The 20,640-nt window shown below is 45.8% G+C and overlaps 1 protein-coding gene across 1 annotated transcript; it reads left to right on the forward strand.

Moving 5' to 3' along the window:
- Window positions 1-15,709: 15,709 nt before the first annotated feature.
- On the forward strand, window positions 15,710-20,273 carry PDX1 (pancreatic and duodenal homeobox 1). The gene is made up of 2 exons (XM_028103354.1): window positions 15,710-16,112; window positions 19,825-20,273. The coding sequence occupies exons 1-2, from the start codon at window positions 15,710-15,712 to the stop codon at window positions 20,271-20,273; spliced, it is 852 nt and encodes a 283-aa protein (XP_027959155.1).
- The last annotated feature ends 367 nt before the right edge of the window (window positions 20,274-20,640 follow it).

The following is a 20,640-nucleotide window of genomic DNA, read 5'->3' on the forward strand; positions in this document are numbered from 1 at the left end:
AATTCTATAATTGCTCTTTCCTCCTCATCCCTGTAGGGTGTGAGATAGTTATATGCGGCACTTGCTTGTGTGTGTCCTGTGTGATCCCTGCCAAATCCAAGGAACCATATCTGACTCTTGTGTACGTCATTCTAGAACCTAATGCTCAAAGTTCAAGCAGAGTTGCAGATGTTTTTATGAAATGAGCAGGATGGTTGGGTCCTAAATGAAGGAATACTTGTTAAGAAATTGTCAAAAGACCAAAAAAACCTGGCAATTTCAAAGACCACAAAATAATTTTTAGGAAAAAGAATTTTAAAATCTACTATTTAATGTTAAATATCTGACATGCACATCCAGAACACCAAAAGGCGATTTCCTGAGATGACTCTACATCCTTAAGAAATTCATTAAAATTTTCTGGGTATCACCTTTTAGCATTTGCAAGTCTGAAAGTGAAAGTTCTTTGAATGTCTCTTCCAGCTATGAGACAACACATTAGAATGCTCACAGGTACACTTGGAGGACACACATGCACCCCATAGTGAAGCCACTGTGGCTATGAAAATTAGCACTGAACTGTGCATAACTCCTGGTCAGCCAGGAGCTGTGCTTACCTCTACATTAGGAGGTATTTTTCCTCATCTTTGGGGCTAAGAGTGAGGTAGGGAAGAGTGATAAATCATCTGATTTGGTGTGTGTGGGGGGGGGGGAGAAGTGTACTAAAAAGTGAACAAAAAACGGGAAGAGTATGGAAATTATATCAATGTGCCTCCACAAACTATTGTTCTTTTAATCCTACCACCACCCCATGAGTTAGTGTTACTGTTATTTCTTGGTAAGAAACATGAGGTTTGTCTCTTTGGATTTCCATAGACGGGGTAGCTTAAAATAACAAAAATTCATTTTCTCACAGTTCAAAAGTGTCAGCAAAGGGTCAGCAGAGTTGGATCCTTCTGGAGGGTCTAAAGGAGAAACTGTCCTATGCTTTCCTACATTCTGAGAGTTGCAGGCATTCCTTGGCATTCTTTGGCTTGTTGACACATCACTCACTGTTGAAAACATAGCTTCAGCATGTGTGTTCTCTTTTTAGCAGATCTTCCACCTTAGCAACACCTCCACAGGCAGCAGTCATAACTAATTCCTCATTAAGATCACCAGATTCTTAAGTTTCAAATACTTTCTTCCGGTGTTAGGTGAGTCTTTCACCAAATGTACTGCTGATGCCTGACCCTCCAAATGCGACGTTGCAAACTCTGACTAGATTATATGCCGAAGATGGTCCACAAGCTTCCACCTGTAAATCTCTGTTTCTTGAGACCACAGCCACAAAGTAGGGGGGACAAGTCTCAAATGTACAACTCCTGGCTCTTAGTGCAATGCACCATTTCAGCTTTTCAGTTTTCACAGGTTTTTCAAGTTCAATGCCAGTGGCATATCATGTATGCTGGTCTTCTATGAACCCACCTTAACGACCCAAACTGGGATCTAGGAAAAAATCAAGTAAGAAATTGCCTGTGGGAAATCGGAGGGGGAGACGAACCATGAGAGACTATGGACTCTGAGAAACAAATTGAGGATTCTAGAGGGGAGGGGGGTGGGGGATGGGCTAGCCTGGTGATGGGTATTAAAGAGGGCATGTATTGAATGGAGCACTGGGTGTTATATGCAAACAATGAATCATGGGACACTACATCAAAAACTAATGATGTAATGTATGGTGATTAATATAATAAAATAAAATTAAACAAATGAACAAACAAACAAAAAACAACCTATATGAAAAAAAAAAAGAAATTGCCTGTTCACCATTCAGGCCTTAAGGACACATCCTAAGTTTCAGAGAATGCCAAGAGCACCCACCATGTGGACAAAGTCCTGAGCAAAGGATGAGGAAGAGAATCATGACAATAAGAAGTTATTTTTCGGGGCGCCTGGGTGGCTCAGTTGTTAATCGTCTGCCTTCGGCTCAAGTCATGATCCCAGGGTCTTGGGATTGAGGCCCGCACAGGGCTCCCTACTCAGCAGGAAGCCTGCTTCTCCCACTCCCGCTCCCCCTGCTTGTGTCCCCTCTCTCACTGTGTCTCTCTGTCAAATAAATAAATAAAATCTTAAAAAAAAAGAACAGAAAACATAAGTGGCACTTCCTTTAAAAAGATAAAAATAAAAAAATAAGAAGTTATTTTTCTCAGATGAGAGGGGGGAAAAACTCTTCTGTGGACATAAGCATCTCAGCAGTGAGCACAACCTGAGAAATCTAACAAGAAAGTGGAAAAAAATAGTGGCCCTTCCTATGCGTTTCTCTCACAATAATAATTACATGGATCACAGATACCTGTTCCTTGGTTTTGAATTTTAATCTAATAACATTTTCTGCTTCATTCCAACATCCTTTCTATGCTACTTGCCACTTCTTTGGACCTCGAATGATAAACATAAGTTTGCTAGGATCAAGAATGGAAGGGTGCTAATCCAGGCAGTAGCCGGGAAGGAAGGAAGTGAGAGCAGACTGCCCCAGGAGATACAGAAAATGGCCATTAATCGGAGTATTTGGTGCTTGGGAGAGGGAAAGGCAGCTTTAAGACAGGACTGGTGCCAAATTGAAGCACTCACTGGATTTTGCTAAGGAGTCTGATTTTACATGCAGTAGAGAAAAGAGATTTTTAAACTAAGAAAATTATAAAATTCATAGTGTATAAAAAAACTCTACTGGTAAAGTACATGTGCTGTGGTGTAAAGAAGCAGGCAACAAGGAACATTGATGGACACCTGTCACAAGAGCCTGGATGAGCCCCAATCTCCACCAAGGCAGTGGCCAAGACATTAGGGAAAGGCCAATTCAAGAGTTATTTAAGAGGAAGAATAGACAGAAATTGGGAACCTAGTGGATATGGGTATAAAGCAAAAGTCAATGACATTAGACAAATCATGATACTTGCACTAAAATTAGGTAGGTACACTACTCTACCCAGAACTCTTAAATGACTTTCCTGAATCATGACTGACAATCTGGAACCCTCTGTCTTGTCACACTATCCCATACTGAAGCACATGTACTATATTTTTTACCAAATCACAGTCCCATGAACTTTCCTTTACTGACTTTATGGATTCCCCTTTCTCTTTTCTGCCCCCTAAGTGGGGATATCCTCAAGAATTTATCCATGGCTCTCTTTACATTCAATCTTTCAATAAGCCAATAAACACGTAGGTCTCTAGGGACCCATATATCCAGCCCGGTTCTCTCACTCAGACCTAGGCCTCCAAATGCCTGCAAGCCCCTTAAATTTACAATGCCCACCTTCATCCTAAATTCAGCATATTCAAATAGGACTAATTATTATCTTTCCCTGAAAACTGGCCCCTCTTATCAACTCTTTTCTGTCCATAGTAAAGCCATGTTTTCAGTCTCCCTAACTGGCAGCCTCAAAGCCACATTAGTAATAAAAGAGCATGAGTTTTAGAGTCAGATTCTGGGTGAATATGGACTCAACCAGCTGTTAATCATATACTTTGGTCAAGCTAGTCAAACTTTCTGAATCTGTGCTTCTTCAATAGTAAAATGGGGGCAATAATATTTAACACGGAGGAATGTCCTAAGACATAAATGAGATCCTCTGGGCAAAGTGCCCAGCCAGACCCTGGCACAGAGTCAGCATTCAATAAATATTGGTTCCAATCTCCTACGCCTTTTTCTTTACTTCCTATTCAACAGATCACCAACTCCTACTATTACACTCTCTTTGTTACATTCTGGATTGTCCCCTTTTCTCCATTTCCATTGCAAAGTCTAAACTCCATGTTCTCGGGCGCCTGGGTGGTTCATGTTGGTTAAGCATCCAACTCTTGATTTCAGCTCAGCTCATGATCTCAGGGTTGTGAGATCAAGCCCTGCATCGGGCTCCATGCTGGGCATGGAGCCTGCTTAAGATTCTCTCTCTCCCTCTGCCACTCCCACCTCCTCTAAAAAAATAAAAAATAAAAATAAATAAATAAACTCCATGTTCTCATACCTCAACTTCTTTTTAATAGCTTCTGAACTGGTCTAATAAATACTTTAGTCATATTCTGGATTCTGATCCATACTTCATACTATTATGTTCATATTCCTGAAACAGTGCTCTCATCCTGTTAGACATATGTGATATATAAAGCTGGTTACTTAAATAAATATTTCTAAGACATATGTACAGGTGTATGTGAGTGTGTTTCCTCACTCACCTGTTTTCTTTTAACTTATGTGAAACAGAGGTTTTTTGCTGTTTTCTACTTCCTTAGTATCTTCCTACAGAGATGAACTCAGGGATGAGCAAACAATGAGCACTCAGTCAATGCCATTAGCCCAGTGATAAACAAGCCTGTTCCTAGAACATTGCTCAATTTACAGCAACTTATTTTCCTGAAGAAACAAAGTTCATGGATTTACAGAATTCCAGAAAACAGCAGTAGCAAAGGGAAGAGAAAAGGCAGAATTATTTTACAGAAAAGTCTTTGGCCAGGTGAAACCCATCATAGAAAACAACAGTAACTATAATGACAACACTGTGAGAACGTAAGGTGATGAGGAACATGCATGGGAACTATAAAATCCTTGGAGGTAGCTGCCGGAGGCTAAGGAGAGGGAGCAATGGGAAGCTGTCGTTTAATGGGTATAGAGTTTCAGTTCTGCAAGAGGAAAAGTTTTGGAGATTGGGTTACACAACAATGTGAATGTACTTAACACTACTAAACTGCACTCTTAGAAAAATGGCTGGGTGATAGACACTGGGGAGGGTATGTGCTACGGTGAGTGCTGTGAATTTTGTAAGACTATTGAATCACAGACCTGTACCTCTGAAACAAATAATACATTATATGTTAAAAAAAGAAGAAGAAGAAGATAGCAGAAGGGGAGGAATTAAGGAGGGGAAATTGGAGGGGGAGACGAACCACAAGAGACTATGGACTCTGAGAAAAAAACTGAGGGTTCTAGAGGGGAGGGGGTTGGGAGGATGGGTTAGCCTGGTGATGGGTATTAAAGAGGGCACTTTCTGCATGGAGCACTGGCTGTTATACGCAAAGAATGAATCATGGAACACTACATCAAAAACTAATGATGTAATGTATGGTGATTAACATAATAATTCAAAAAAGAAAGAAAGAAAGAAATGTGTAAATGGTCAATTTTATGTTATGTGTTTTTTAGTGTTAAATTTTAAGTTTCTTAAAAAAAAGAAAAAAAAAACTGTGAGAAAAGTCCCAAAGAAGCTGAAGGTATGTGTCTTAGGTAGCGGATTAATAAAACAGGAAGGAAAGCAACCCTAGATTGGAGGATGTGCCCTTGCTATGGTGTTTCCATCACAACCTACATTTGTCTCTGTCACAGAGATCTTATTGTGGCATTTAAATTTCCTCTAGCTGCTTGACTCCCCTACTAGACTAGAGGTTTCTTTAAAGCAGAGACTACCTCTTTACTATGGAATTCCCAATACCTAACACAGTGTGTGGCACAAAGTAGCATTCCATAAATATTTGTTAAGTGAGAATGAATGATTTTTTAAAATATTTTATTTATTTATTTGACAGAGAGAGACACAGCGAGAGAGGGAACACAAGCAGGGGGAGTGGGAGAGGGAGAAGCAGGCTTCCCGCTGATCAGGGAGCCCAATGCGGGGCTCAATCCCAGGACCCTGGGATCATGACCTGAGTCAAAGGCAGATGCTTAACGACTGAGCCACCCAGATGCCCCAAGAATAAATGATTGAATGAATGAATGAAGAGCAAGGCACTCTATATATGAGTTCTTTTCAGAGTGCTTCCCGCATATTAGTAACTCATGGGGTACAACTCTGTGTGGTAGGTATTATGATTATTCCCATTTTACAGAAAAGGAAACTGAGGCACAGAGAGGTTAAGGGGCTTACCCAAGATCACACAACTAATAAGTAGTGATGCTGAGATTCAAACCAAAACAGTCCTGCTCCAGAGCCATGTTTTTAACCACTCACCAAGCTTCCATTCAGTAGATGAGAAATTTGAAACATTGGTCAACAGAAAACCCAAAGTCAAACAGCTAGTAAGTGATGAAGCCAGACTGTACCCTATCTGCTTTCAGGAAATAACTAAAAATAGACCATAGGGGAAAGTCAGATTGTCTCTATGTGACTAACATGGTCACAAGCTTCCAATAAGAGGTAGAAAAGCCACATTTTCAGGGCATCTAGAGTTCTTTGCTGTGTGTGTTTATGTGCTTGCTTCCTTCCCTCCAATAGACTCTAAGGCCTCCGGGGTAGGGATCACATCTTATTTTGTTATATCCTCAAAACCTGCCATAGTGTCTGGCACAGATATTTAAATAAGAGTTTGTTAAAAGGAGTAAGAGAAGAACAATCTTAAGCCAAGCTACCATTTATGGCAACAGATCAATGTCACAATTCCATGCACCTGTAAGTTTGTGAATACCTAATAATCTTAGGAATATAATTTCACCTCTTCCAAACTCACCATTCGACCTCATTATGTTTATTATCCTTGTGGAGTAGGTGAGTACGGTCAGACAGTTGAGCAATGATTATCCAGTATGTAAGTCCTCTGTACATAGCATGAATACCCAATCAAATAAACAATGATCATTGTTAATATTTACAAAGAAGCAATTTTTGTAAAGTTCCAGAACCATCAACCCCAAATCTAGAAGTAGAGGTGAAAATCTTGAGTTGGGCATAGATTGGTTCCAGGTAAACCTTGCCTGGTGCAGATGGACATGGATGGGCTGGGGAGGCAGAGGCTATGAATTTCCTAAAATCTCCTGCAGAATTTTGTGTCCTTACACATTTGTGTGTTTTTCTGGGGGAATGATCCATAGCATTCATTACAATCGGAAAGAGCTATTTGACTAAAACAACAAAGTCAGAACTATGGCTTTAATATCTTTGCTTCCCTATTATAGAATATTTCCAATCCAGGCACCAAGTGAGAAAGAACTGTAATGACTCTGTGATGAAACTGAAGACATGCTTTAGGGATCCTTGTGGATGAAGAGAGTGAAAGAAAGGAGTTGAATGTTTGCAATATCTAGTAACTTGACAGATAGAGTTTTGTGCAAAATTTGGTGCTAAGTTGCTAGTTACTTTTTTTTTTTTAAGAAAGGAAGCTTGAATTAGATGAATTAGATGAGGAACAGGCCAGGCCATGTGCCTATCTACTTCTTCTCAAGACCATCCCACTGCCCTTTACCAAAAAACAAACAAAATTGTTGAAACACCACTCAACTTTGTTCAATTATTTTTTCAGCTGAAATGCACATAAACCATCTCCAGTTCTTTTCTCCCCTCATATCAGGCAATAATCAGAACAAAACTCCTAGAATATTATAAATAGTAGGTGGAATAAAATCAGTATGCTTTTCAAAATTGGCCCCAGGACTTCAGGGAAGAGGTTCATAAGGAAACACAGCAGGAGAAACAGAGAAAACTTGACTCTTTCCCAGTCAGTACTTTTCTTTACTGAATTTCCCTAGTTATTATATTTAAGTTTGGCTACTGGTCATATAAATACAAAAAAGTAAATAGTGTCACTCCACTCTCTTGAGAAAACTCCAAATCCTGTGTAATTACAGGCCAGGAGACAGATAACAGCAGGCTAGGGGTTAGAGATTTGTGTTTGCCTTTTTGTTATCACCTGTTGAAATTCGCTGGGAAGGTAAGAAAACAGTGCTGTTTATCTGGATTCATAGCAATCTCTAACTCCAACTTTTGGAAACGTCAAGGTTTGACTGTGACCATGTTGGCAGAGTCTAATAAATTGCTTTGTAAATGAAGCAGACAACACTGATTGATTATGTTTTACAATGCAGCATTAGTAAAAAAAAAGAAAAGAAAAGGTTTTCTTCCCCTAAATTAAACCTTAGGCTTCTTCTGCAATAAGATTGATAAAAAATTCAGTCAACTTATATACAGGCTGGAAATGAAGTCCCAGGATACATAGATAATATTATATCTTGTACACATGGAATTCAAAATATTATGTATGCAGAATTGCCTGTGTTCAGACTTTAAGGACATCCTATATAAGGTGTTAGAGGGACAATGAAATATGAAATGAGTATGTCTGTACCAAAATGTCAACATACAAGAGATGAACTTGGATGTGAATGGAAACTAACTTCCAGTAACACAGAGTAACTTGATAATTTAAGCCCCTCAGCCTCACCTTCTCCTTCAAGTATCTGAATGAACCAGGTCAGGACAATCTCTGCGGTGTGTGTACCATCTACTTAGTTGCTGTTACGAACACTTGCACTGTGGGAGAGATGGTTCTCTTCAAACCAATATATACTTCATAACTCTTGAACTGAGTCATCACTATTTACAGGCAAAGAAATCAACATGGAACACCCAAATCAAACCAGACCCACTCCCTGCTGTCAGATAGACAGATCGTTCAGTAGAGAGAACATTTCGTGACTCTTTAGACTCCAGTGTGGATTATGAAAGCTCTCAGAAGATCATAGCATGGGACAAGTACTGATGTAGACAAGTACTGACATAGGAATGAAAATCAAGTTGACCAGATGATCCAGACATTTAAATGAGAATTTTCCAATTAACTTTCTAATTCTCTGAGTACATTTCAGTATTCCAATAATTGTACAACAGTTGATGTTCTATTAAATAAAAAGAAGAAATAATACATATTAGATTTAAAGACACAAAGTCTTTCCCATGTTTTAAAATACTGTGTGTAAGTGATTAGAATTTGGCATGGTTCCTACCTTAGTCACTTTCTCTAGAAACCTAATCCAGTTAGAAACATTTTGTAAAAAATAACTTACTATCCAGAAAGTTTTCCCGTTTCCAAGATAAGAAAGCCTGTTCTGCCATCCCAGCAGGCAAGGGTTGTTTAAGTTACTAGATAACAAAGTTGTTATTGATTCTATTATTTTTACTCTTCCTGATTCCCTGCAGTCCAAAGGGAGTTTGTCAGACCAAGAATGATTTTATAAAAAGGAGTCGTTATTTTTGTTGTAACTAGCCTCATTGTGACAGATGGGATCCTAGTGTTTTCTCACTGCCCTTTACTCAGGAGCTAGGAGCGCAGAAAGCAAATAACCAAGAAACCAACACACTCATAGTAATCTGGATTTCTCAGCGCTGAGCCAGAGCACTTGGAAATCAAATATTGGCCTCCTCCTGAATGCCCCTTTTAGCCCGCTGTTGTTAACCAGTTTAACATTCCCTTATCACATGCTCATGTGGGCAGAATTAAATGGAATTAGCCACAAATTATATAAAATTCATTTACCTTTAAAGGAAGCTATTTGGTCATGTTCAGTGTAGAGAGAATATGGCATTAAGACACAAGTTTTAATGGTACTGCCTAGAGATGAATCAATTTGCTTTGGTTTTATTGCCTCCCTTTATTTGCCCTTACATGTTAGCTACTGTGGCTGGAAAAGCTCAGCTCAACTTTGCTGAGCCCACAGTGGAGCCACACACATTAACATCCCAAGGAGAGTCCCACTGTTTCCAAAGAGCTCAGTGGGAGAGGCACAATAATAAAGTAAGATCTTGCTGAACCTTTCTAAATCTTCAGTCACGTAAAGCAAAAATGGAGTGTAAGACAGAAAGGAAAACCTGAAAATGTTCAGGATTTATATGTGGTTTGCCCATGTAGAGATTCAAATAGCATGCTTTTCTGCACGGACTTAGGCATTTTTCCATATGCTTCCTCTATTTAAACCTCACAACAATCTTATGACATAGAGAGGTGTATTTTTATTTGAATGTCCATGCTTAAAGAATGTTTGTTCTTTGAGAGCATCTATGAGTCTCCATATAGCAAATAAATTATAGCTCAAGTGTTTGTTTCCCGTTGTTCTTAATTCACAGCGTGCTTAAGAATGACCTTTGGTGTATTGAAAATGCAGATTCTCAAGTCCCACCACATCCCACATATGGTTATTCAGTAGGTCGGAGAGAGTAGGCTACTTGCATTCTGTAAGCATCCCAGTGATTTTAATACACATGGTTCATGAATCACACTTCCAGAAACACTACCCTATGAATCTCTGTTATTTCATCAGTTAGGAGAAATCTGTACCTTTGTGGGATTTGCTTAAAGGTAAATGTGTTATGATATGTGACTGGACAAAATACACAAAATAAGTTTATTCAAATACAGCTTCTCTCTGCACAACAATACCCTGATAAGACATATCTACCATAGGAAGAATTACTAATAGGAAAATTCAATGAATTTGAGACCACAGTCAAACAATCTGCCTTTACTTTCATTACTGCAGGAGAGGGAATGATTATACCCTAGGTAGAGCTGACTCCCCCACTTTAATCCACACAGATATCTCATTTTAACACTTTTCTATGGGTCTTAGATTCAGAGGACATTCAGAGGAACCACTTTGACAGGGGTGTTTCTGGATCCTTCCAAAGAAGACCAGGGTTGCACACGACCACCTTCCTTATCTGGAGAAAGCAGGAATGGAGCAGGATTCCAGGACTGCTCTGACCCGGACACTAGAACTGCTCCCTTCCTTCCCAAGCTATTTTAGGGTTTCCTCTGAGTTTATGATAATAGTTTCATCTCCAACCTGGAAATGGAAGAACCATGGAAAATACAGTGGGGGAAAATACAGTGGCCTCTGGCTATAAAGACACCGCTTTGATGCTGGATTCCACATCTCCTGGGATAGGAACAGCATATTTAGCTGTGGTTAGTTCGCTCCCTTCAAGTCTTCTGTTCAGGACTTTCCTGGATGTAAAGATGAAGCCCCTGCATCTCCCTCACACCTGTTTCTCTCTCTCTGCAGTATGCAGAGGGCTGGCAGGAACAAGCGCCATCCAGTGCTCCCCACCTCCTCCTACCCATTTAAAGCACAGCCCCACTTTGGGTCCCATTCCCTTAAAAGACATGGTGTTTCTAGGTCTACCTGCCTGGCAATGTCCTTAAACATGGACTTGTGGTAACAGCTCTGCCATTCTTTTGGATGCAATAATGATCAATAGTTAAATACTTCAGATGCGTTATAAACAATGCTGGGGGAAAAAAGGAAGAGTTGACCATTTGTTCAGTGTCTGTGAAGAGCCAGGAATGTTAGACATTTTGTCTAATTGAATTCTCACACAAATAACTTAAAAAAATATTTCTTCATTGTCTACACATAGCAAGACAGTATAGGGTCACATCTAAAGCCAGACCTCCTCAGCTTGGATCTAGGCTGTGCGATTCTGGGCAAGTTACTTAACATCTTTATGCCTCAGTGTACTGCAGAGCAAAATAAGAATAATAATACCTACCTCATGGGATTTTAGTGAGGATTAACAAATGTGAAATATTCGAAACAGTGCCTGGCTGCCTGTGTTTGCTATTATTATTACTATCTGCAATGGGTGTACTTTATGGGGCAGTACTATTGTTCCCATTTTACAAATAAGGATCGAGAGGCTTAGTGGAATTATATAACTTGCCAGGGACACACAGCTTGTGCGGGGCAGGAGCAGATTTGGAGGATGGGTATATACAGCTCCTAAGAGTTTTCCAGGGTACACCAAAGCCAGAACACATTTCTTCTACTGAGTTTGTCACTCAGAGAGATTACAGACATGCACATATACAGGGCTACACAGTTATTTAATCAATAAATATCATTGAAAATACTTGGTCTGCCAACTAATAAACCATGTGAAATGCGGGATGGTTTAGGAAGATGGCTGGAATGGCCAGGAAAGGTGGGTCAAGCCTCCTTTGGGTTCCTGGAGGTAAGGAAAGGTTCCCAGGAGAAAAAGGATTCATCACAGGAAAGAGTGATGGGAGGGGGGTGGAGGGCAAAAAAAGGGGGGGATTTCAATGGAAGCAAGAAGCTGGTTATCCAGGATGAAGAAGGGAAAGGGATGGCCAGGGTTGGGGTTTCAGGAGATTGATTACACATTTGGATGATAGGGCAGAGATGGGAACCTGGGGAAAGCAAGCCAAAGGGATGGGAACTGCAAGAGCAGGCCATGGGGATTCTGGGGGTAGAGCAAGCAGGGGGCCTTAGACGCTTTGGAATGCCAACTTCCTTTCACACTTTTCCTTTCAGCTGCAAAGTAAACTAAGGGCCTCAGAAGGATTAACTAAAAACTGGAGGAAAGGGCTAGTGTCTGCCAGTCCTATTCCTGGGAGAAAGCACTGAGCAGTGTGGGCAACTGGGCAGCACACAGTCCTGGGGTGCACAAAGTCTGACCTGTCGCCCCTTCTACTCCTCTCTCACGCTAAAGAGAGCCAGCGAGGTAGAGGACAAGACAACTGTCCAATTAACTTACATTTCTAGGCTGCATCTATCTATACAATGGGGGGTGGTGCTGAATTTTCCAGAAAATAATTTCAACTCTCCACTTTTGCTGGCTTGCCCCCATGAATGTGTGGAAAGCCTTTGATTCAAAGTCTGAAGTTTTTTCTGAACAGGTTACCCTTGGCCCTCTCAGACCTAGGTACCAGATTCTAAGGAAATCCTGGAGTCGAAGGAGGGGAGAATGATTTGCCCTGGAGGAATAAAAACCAGCATAAGTGCCCACTGAAGGAAAGGCTCCTGTACAAAAATTCAAAAGTAAATTACGGAAGTATTCTCATTACATACAGCACATTGTTTGCTTTAGCATTTAACTTTTTTTATTTTTAACAGCAAGTTAATTATAAAAACAAAGATGGCCTAATAAATTAAATTCCACACAAATTCATTATAAACACATCTTTGGAGTTAAGTGAGGTTCATCTGTTATTTTTCCCCCTTAGTAGTGGAATACAGTGGCTTAACAATTCTTATCACTAAATCAAATTCAGCCCTTGGCATGCTTGGAAGACTCAGCTACTGACCAAGAAAAAGGTCACCTCTGCTCTCGGGGGCACAAACTGTGTTTCCAGAAAGGAAAGGGAGAAGAGGGCAAGCGAGGACCTCCAGTATCTGTGAGGGCTATCAGGACGTCCTGCTAATAAACGACTTTTTCACTGTCCACACTATAATTGGTTTACAGCCTTTTTTGTTTATTTATCCATAAGAGCTGCTGTTAAATGGCTCGGGAAGGCGCTCGCCTAATGGCTCGGTATCGCTCCTGGGCCTGTGGGAGGCGAGAGGGGAGAAGGCGTCAGCAGGGATTCAGAGCGGAAACGCATTTCACCTGTAATGGACTTGGCGATTTTATGATACCACGAGCTATATCCACAGAAGAAATACAATACACGCTCTGGCTCAGTGCAAGGTTGTGCGGGTGCGTTTTCTATATGGGTATACGTTATAATTAGCCAATCCAAAAACCCTGTTGGTTTTGTCCCACCATAATCAATGGCTGTTTGACTTGTTTCCTGGGTCACTTGTTTAGGTAGTGAGCCACAGAAAATACTAATTGTGAAAATGAGAATGCACCTCCATGGAACACTTTCAGCACCCCTGCCCCTTCCCCCACGTTTCTGTTCAGCCCCGGGCTCCCGGTTTTTTGCCAGAGAGCGGGATAGGCGGATTTGCTTTCTGCTGAGCGCCTCTTTTCTTTCTGCAGGGTCGAGCAAAAATTTTAAATGCGAGCAAATGAAGCATCGAAATGGAGACCAATTTACAGAAATGTGCAATTAGATGAGAAGTGCAAAATAAACACTCTGGGTCGGGGGTGGCGGGCGAGGAGGGGAGCGGGGGAGGAGAAGGGGGGGTCTACGGACTGAGTCGGGAGTTGCCAAGGGGGGAGGGGAGAAAGAGAAGAGTTGGGGGGAGGAAGGTGGCCGATCTTTGTCCCAAGCGGAGCTCGCTGCCCGCTCATAACCGCGTCGCCAAGTCAACCCGCGGCGACTTGGCAGATTATCTCCGAGGGTCAACACGCCGCGGCCGGGCAACCCCCCTCCCGCCCTGCCTGCTGATCGATGCGGTCACTCGCGGCCCGGTGATAGCGTCTGGTCCTCCGCAGCCGCCGCCAACAATGGATTCATTGACGCGGACGCGCAGAGATTAGGGGCGCGGGTCCCGCCGCCTTTTCCTCCCCGGCCCCTAGGACCGCAGGTGGCCCTTTTCCCTGAAGAAATCGCCGGAACTCCCCCCACCTAACCGGCTTGCTTCAGTCCCGAGCGCGGGCACCAAAAAAGGCCGGGACCTGTGCGCGTCGCCACCCAGGCGCCGGCCACTTGGTGCTCAGCACTCTTCTAAACGCAAATGCTGAGACGGCACCTGCATCACACAAGGCAAGGAATCTGCCAGGAAGTCCAAATTCCCAACTGGCTTTTGCTTTTTAATGAAAAAGAGTATTTCAGAGTAGCGCACTCAAACCGTATGCATTTAAAACACATATTTACACAAGGAGAAAATACATTAAAATCTTCCTCGTCAAGGGCTGGATGTAATCTGTTTAGGAAAGTCAGATCGCAGTGATTTCCCCTTAGTGGTTCTTTGCGGTTCACGTTCCCTCTTAACAAGGCTTTTCAGCAAACGTGTCCAGTTTTTCTGAAACCCTACATGTTGGTTCGAGGAATGTGGTTCTTTTGGCAGGACCTGGTCCAAGGCCACCCAGAACGCCCTGGGCAAACGGGTCGGCTGCGTTGGTCATGCCCAGGCCACGGCTTGGGTGCCACCGCGACCCGGAGAGAGTCTGTCCGCATCGTCCGGTGGGAAAAAAATCATCTCTATTTAAGTGAGAACCCCAGAATACCCAGAAGTTACGGAACCGGTGGAAGCCCCAGACTAACGCTGTCATAAAAACGCAGCGCTTTTAGTTGTTTTCTAACATTTCCCTCCTCTCTCGGACTTGCCTTATTTCGGACCCTGGAGTACGCGTTCTCCAGCTGACAGATTCCGGCTGTGTGTCAGGATCGTGGAAAAGCCATTACGGATCTGGAAACCCCATGCCAACCCCGTCCCCTCCTCCCAGCCACAAGAGGTGACGCTACTTCTCCCCCCCGCCCCGCCACATTAGGAAACTGCACTGAGTTGGTCAAATGAACCCCAGTTTCCCAAAATCAAAATTAATAATGCCCTTCAGTTTAAAAAAATCAAAAGCCACTGTGAACGATTCTGAAGTTACAGTTTACACTCCAGAAGTCCCCGGAGCAGGGCCACATATTAAAAAACCTACAACGAATGCTGAATCTTTATGTAGTTAACACACTGACATCATCGTGCTTGTGCACAAACTTCATAAATAAAATAGGACCAACTGCTTCTGACCTATAGAGCTCGGTCCGGTAAACTTTTCTGACCGTGTTCCCTAACAGTTAAAAAAAATCTTAAATCCCCAACCTCGGCATAAGTATATTTATGTTATATTAATTAACTAATGTATTATGCACATTATCAAAAAAAAACAAGAAAATAGATCACTCAAAGTATGATGAAAATATATTTCTATAATTGAATGTAAATCTTAATATTTTCATGAGTGCTCCACTTTCCACAGCACGGCCAGCTGCGCATACAGGTGTGTGCGGTAAACTCAGCTGAGAGAGAAAATTGAAACAAATTCAGGTGCTCTTGGGTACCTGGGCCTTGCTTCTTAAGGCAGTCGGCCAGGCCAATAATGGCCCCAGGCTGAGCCACGTGGGGCACAGCGGAGCCTATGGCGCGGCGGCCGGCCAGACAGTCCCCGCCGGTGGCGGGTTCCCTGGGCGAGCAGAGCCGAGCTGTCAAAGCGAGCAAGAGTGGCGCCGGGAGTGGGAGAGCTGCACAGGTCCAACTCCCCGGCTCCAGCTCCCTGCTCCTGGCGTACAAGCCCCGGCGGTAGCCATGAACAGCGAGGAGCAGTACTACGCAACTACGCAGCTTTACAAAGACCCATGCGCGTTCCAGCGGGGCCCCGCGCCAGAGTTCAGCGCCAGTCCCCCTGCGTGCCTGTACATGGGCCGTCAGGCCCCGCCGCCGCCTCCCCCGTTCCCGGGGACCCTGGGCGCTCTGGAGCAGGGCAGCCCCCCGGACATCTCCCCGTACGAGGTACCTCCCCTCACCGACGACTCCGCGGTGGCGCACCTGCACCACCACCTCCCAGCTCAGCTCGCGCTCCCCCACCCGCCGGCCGGGCCCTTCCCGGATGGAGCTGAGCCAGGAGCCCTGGAGGAGCCCAGCCGCGTCCAGCTGCCTTTCCCGTGGATGAAGTCCACCAAGGCTCACGCGTGGAAAGGCCAGTGGGCAGGTAAGCCTAGCTCCCCACCCCTTTTGTCCTCACCCGCTCTCGTACCGGCTGCCCCTACCCCCAAACGCTCCCCAGGACCCTCTACCGGTTCGCGTTCCCAGCCCCTATGGACAACCCAGGGTCGGACTAAACTACATAGGGAGCCAACTAGGCCATCCTGCACAGAAGTGCCTTTCTGGTCCCACTTGGAACGTCTTCTCCACTCAGCTCTCCTCCTGGGAGCTTAAACCCCTTCCTTCCCTGTACACTGAACTCCAGCAGCCTGCGCACCCGCAGAGAGCTAAGGCATGGCCGAGCTCCAGGCTTCAGACCCTCCGGATCCTCCTCCAGTGGAGGATCAGCCTGGCCCGGAATCCAAGGAGTGAGCGTCAAGGAAGCCGAGCAGGGCTCTGGGATGCTCCCAACCCGGCCGGGGCGCGCCTGTAGAGTCCCGGGCCCCCTCTGGCCCTGGGCCCATCCGGGAGGCTTCATTAGAGGAGTGCAGGCAGTCTTGGAGGTACTCAGTGGATGCAGAAAAGCAGGGAAGACAAACTGCACCCAAGTTTGCAAAGGCGTTCGGCGCGACCCGGGGTTGGGAGGTTGGGGCGCTGGGGGTACTCACCGCAAGACCGAGGCCTGGCTGCTCAGCCTGAGCGACAGCAGCTGGGAGAGGCGTCTGCGATGCTAGTTCAGTTTTGAACACACAGAAATGTTCCAAGGGGTCTCCCCGGTGCTGCTTCCCAGCAAGTGAGTTTGAGGAAGGAGATGCTCTCCTTGCACGGCCGTTTCAGGGAGGCGTGAGCACTGGGTCCCCGTAGCCCGAGGCGCCGGCTTGTCACAGAAGGTCGTCCCAGGAACCCGGAGGCTGAGACGCGGAGCGGCCCCCAGGCCCTTTCCCCGCCCCGAGCTGGCCGCGGGTTCTGGCCGCTACACAATGTTATCGCTTCCGTGCCGCGGCCACATGTGGTCACACCTGCATGGCGCGTAGTTGACTTTTATTTTCCTTCCAGTAGTCGGGGGTAGGGGGAAAGAGGCTCGGCTGGCGCCCCCCACACACACACACACCCCAGAGTCCTCGGCGCCCTGTCTGCCCCTGGTGCCTGACACGGACCCCGGGGCAGCCCAGCGAGCTTTGTGGGGTCCGGGCTCGCCCAGGGTCCCCGTGGCTCGCCTCTCCCCCTAGTTCACTTTCTTGCGAAGGCCGAGTGTGAGGACCGAGCGGGTCCGCGTCCGGAGTCAGGACAGGGCCAAACTCAGCCGCAGTCTTCCGCACCTACCGCGCAGCCCAGGGTGAGGGGGGCGCCCGACGCTGCCCCGCGCCTGTGCGTACTTACGCAGTCCGCGCGGCCGCCGCCAGAGGCTGCGGAGTCTTGGGAAATGCGGGATTCTTCGGAGGCGGGAGGGCCAGGTCCTTCCACGCAGGGTGGGGGCTGGGGACGCGCATTTCCGGCATTTCCGGCCCTCCTAGGGAGGCCCCAAGTGGAGAGTTCTGAAGCGGGGTAACTTCCCCACCCCACCCCCAGGGTGTGAGCCCTGCACTGGTGGAGCTTGGGCTCGGGCAGACCTAAGGAGCCAGACAGTAAAATCCAATGAAAAATGGGCGGCCTTGCCCCGGGATGGGGGAACCCTTAAAGGGTAACATCCTCGGGTTGGAGATTCAGGGGAAGAGGCCTTTGCCAGAGCCCTCTACCCGCTACAAGCTCAGCCCAGGGGGAAGGGGCCAATCCCCTTTCCTGGACGCTGCCTGTGGGGTGCTCCTGCGGCCTAGAGGTCCTCCCGGAAAACTCTGGAAGGAACAGAGCTTCATGGGTCTGTGAACGCGCCTGCCCACTCCTAGTGGGGTTTCAAAGCCCTGAGGAGAGTAACGTGATCAAAGGGCTTTCATTTGTAGTACAGATACTAACAACAATACTATAGGAAATTTTGAAAACATCGACCTAAAAAAATGAACTGCATCAGCCTCACTGGCTGGCGGGCTTGTCCCTAAACCGACCTCACCCTGCGCCTTAGGGAAGGGCGCAGACGTGGGGACTCTTGACATCTTCTCAATAACGCCACCAACAGCCTCCATCCCTGCCAACTTGTCCTGAGCATTGGTCTGCTGGGGAAGTGGACCCTGCCGCAGTGGCTTGCAGCACCTCCGTGACACTGGCGGAAGAGGGCCAGAGCCCCTAGAGATTGTGGATTGAATTTAAGAACCTCGGAGGTCCTTTTTAACGTTCCTTTAAGGCTCCCTTGCTTCTCTTCCATGCCCAGGAAAGCTTAGAAGGGTAAGACTCTGGAGATGCTCCCCAGGGAGCAGGACTCCTCTGCTGACTCTGGCCCAAGCCTCAGCCTTGGGTTCTGGGCACCTCCTTTTGGCCTGGGGGAAAACTCTCCTGCCCAAACACACCCATACTAGCTTTTCCAATTCCCTAAAGCTTCCTAACAGTCACAGGAGAAATATCCCAGACTCTGTCCTAAGACAAGAAGATTTAGGCGTCTTCCTAGAATGTTGGTGGAACTTAATTCCGCTGCTCCGTGCAATCGGTATCACGCAGAAAAAGGAAAAGAAGCTCAAGACCTGGAGCACAGCGGCAAACAGCAGGTGTGCAGCGGTAATTTGCTTGGCCAGCGGTTGTTTCCTTGCCACCCGGGCTTGGAGCTGGAATGCCTGGAGCCTTTGACTCCACCACTACCCGGTCTTCCTTAGGGCTCTCCGTTCCCAGTGGGAATCCAACCCCCCCGAGGCTCCCCGCTCACCTTTCCAGCATTTGGAGCCTAGGACAGAAAGGCCAGGGCTGACAGGGATATTCCTTGGGGCCCAGAATAGTTTCCCTTCTTCTCCAGGGCAGGGATCCGGCAGAGATTAAAACAATTATAGAGAATTTACCAGCTCTTGAGTCGGGGATGATGACAACAATATAACTGTATAGAGAGATAACACGTGGTCAAATATAACAATATATGTCATAAGCTCAGGGTGTTTATTAGCTGAAGGTTTTTCACAATGAGGGTTGCACTTATAAGTTGATTGTGAAATCAGTTAACTGGGCTAAGACCTTTTTTAAAAAATGAAATAGTAAATAGTTTGCCATTAATATATTTTTATATATTTACTGTATACTATTTACTATATATATTTATTTACTAATATATATTAATAATAGTAAACAATAATTTACTATTAGATAGTATCATATATGGTAAAAGTTGGTTTTATGTCCTGAATTTTTTTTTAGTGTTCAATAATTTATCATTTGAGTATGTCCTGAAATTTTTTTGTGTCAGTTCTATGTCCGTGTGTGAACTGGATAGTTATCTGAAATGTATTCTTACTGTGAGTCATCCTTAGAAAGCTGTGATTTTTAAAAAGTCCTATATTAAAGGCATTTGTTGCCTTTGTAGAATCAAGTAGGTTTAGATATCTATTGTGTGTGCATTTTAATCACCATCGACCCAAACACAGGCCAAGTGAACCCACTGAAGAATCACTGGTTGATAGAGCCCACCGCCTGCTCAGAGAGAGAGCCTGAGAGCACGCACTGCTTTGACCTCCAAGAAAACGCAACCTTTACTAGAGAAGGGCTGCAGGAGACCAGACTGAGCTCTGGGATAGGAGGTTGTGCTCCGTGTCAGGAGCACCTGGGGGGACCAGGGCTCCCAGGACTGGGGAGGAAGTGTTGGGCTGCGTGGGTTGGGCAGGAGGAGCCAGGGGTCGAGGGACCACACTCACCTGACCTGTCGCCCACAGGCGGCGCCTATGTTGCAGAGCCAGAAGAAAACAAGCGGACGCGCACTGCCTATACGCGTGCGCAGCTGCTGGAGCTGGAGAAGGAGTTCCTATTCAATAAATACATCTCGAGGCCACGCAGGGTGGAGCTGGCCGTCATGTTGAACTTGACCGAGAGACACATCAAGATCTGGTTCCAAAACCGCCGCATGAAATGGAAAAAGGAGGAGGACAAGAAGCGCAGCTGCGGGCCAGCGGCCGGGGGTGGCACGGATGCTGAACCAGAACAGGACTGTGCAGTGACCTCGGGTGAGGAGTTGCTGGTGCTGCCACCATCGCTGCCCCCCGGTGGTGCTGTGCCGCCCGCTGGCCCCGCCGCCGCCGCCCGAGAAGGACGCCTGCCACCTGGCCTTAGCGCGTCGCCGCAGCCCTCCAGTGTTGCGCCCCTGCGACCGCAGGAACCCCGGTGAGAGATGGGGGCTCCTCCTGGCCAGGCGGCTTCAACCACTGGGAAAGAAGGGGGGAACGGTGTGGTCGGGCCCTGGGTGTGGACAACCAGCCCTGGCCTCTGGCCGTTCGAGGGGTTAGGAACTGCGGAATCCACCCCAGACGGAAGGGGAGAACTCGAGTTCTCAGATGCCTGTGCCAATTGGGGCACTTTGGGGAGACCCTGACAGACCTGGAAGGAGAAGAGAGGTTTTCTGTAATATCTGGGGCCTCTTCCGGTGGTATTGTTGGATTGGCAACATCTGCGGCTGCTGTGCAGGCAAGCTGGATGGAGTGCCTTAATCTGTCCTGAAACAGAGCCAATTTTACTCAGGCTTCTGCCCTAAAGCT

The sequence above is a fragment of the Eumetopias jubatus genome, unplaced genomic scaffold, assembly GCF_037043125.1.
Source record: "Eumetopias jubatus isolate StellerSeaLion01/CBP00866 unplaced genomic scaffold, mEumJub1_p1.0 scaffold_3, whole genome shotgun sequence".
In the NCBI taxonomy this organism is placed as follows: domain Eukaryota; kingdom Metazoa; phylum Chordata; class Mammalia; order Carnivora; family Otariidae; genus Eumetopias; species Eumetopias jubatus.

What these genes read in the sequence shown, in the direction of transcription:
- PDX1 (XM_028103354.1), top strand. Translation starts at nt 15,710, where the DNA reads ATGAACAGCGAGGAGCAGTACTACGCAACTACGCAGCTTTACAAAGAC. An exon ending in GTGGAAAGGCCAGTGGGCAG is followed by an intron (nt 16,113 to 19,824) that starts GTAAGCCTAGCT and finishes TGTCGCCCACAG; the next exon opens with GCGGCGCCTATGTTGCAGAG.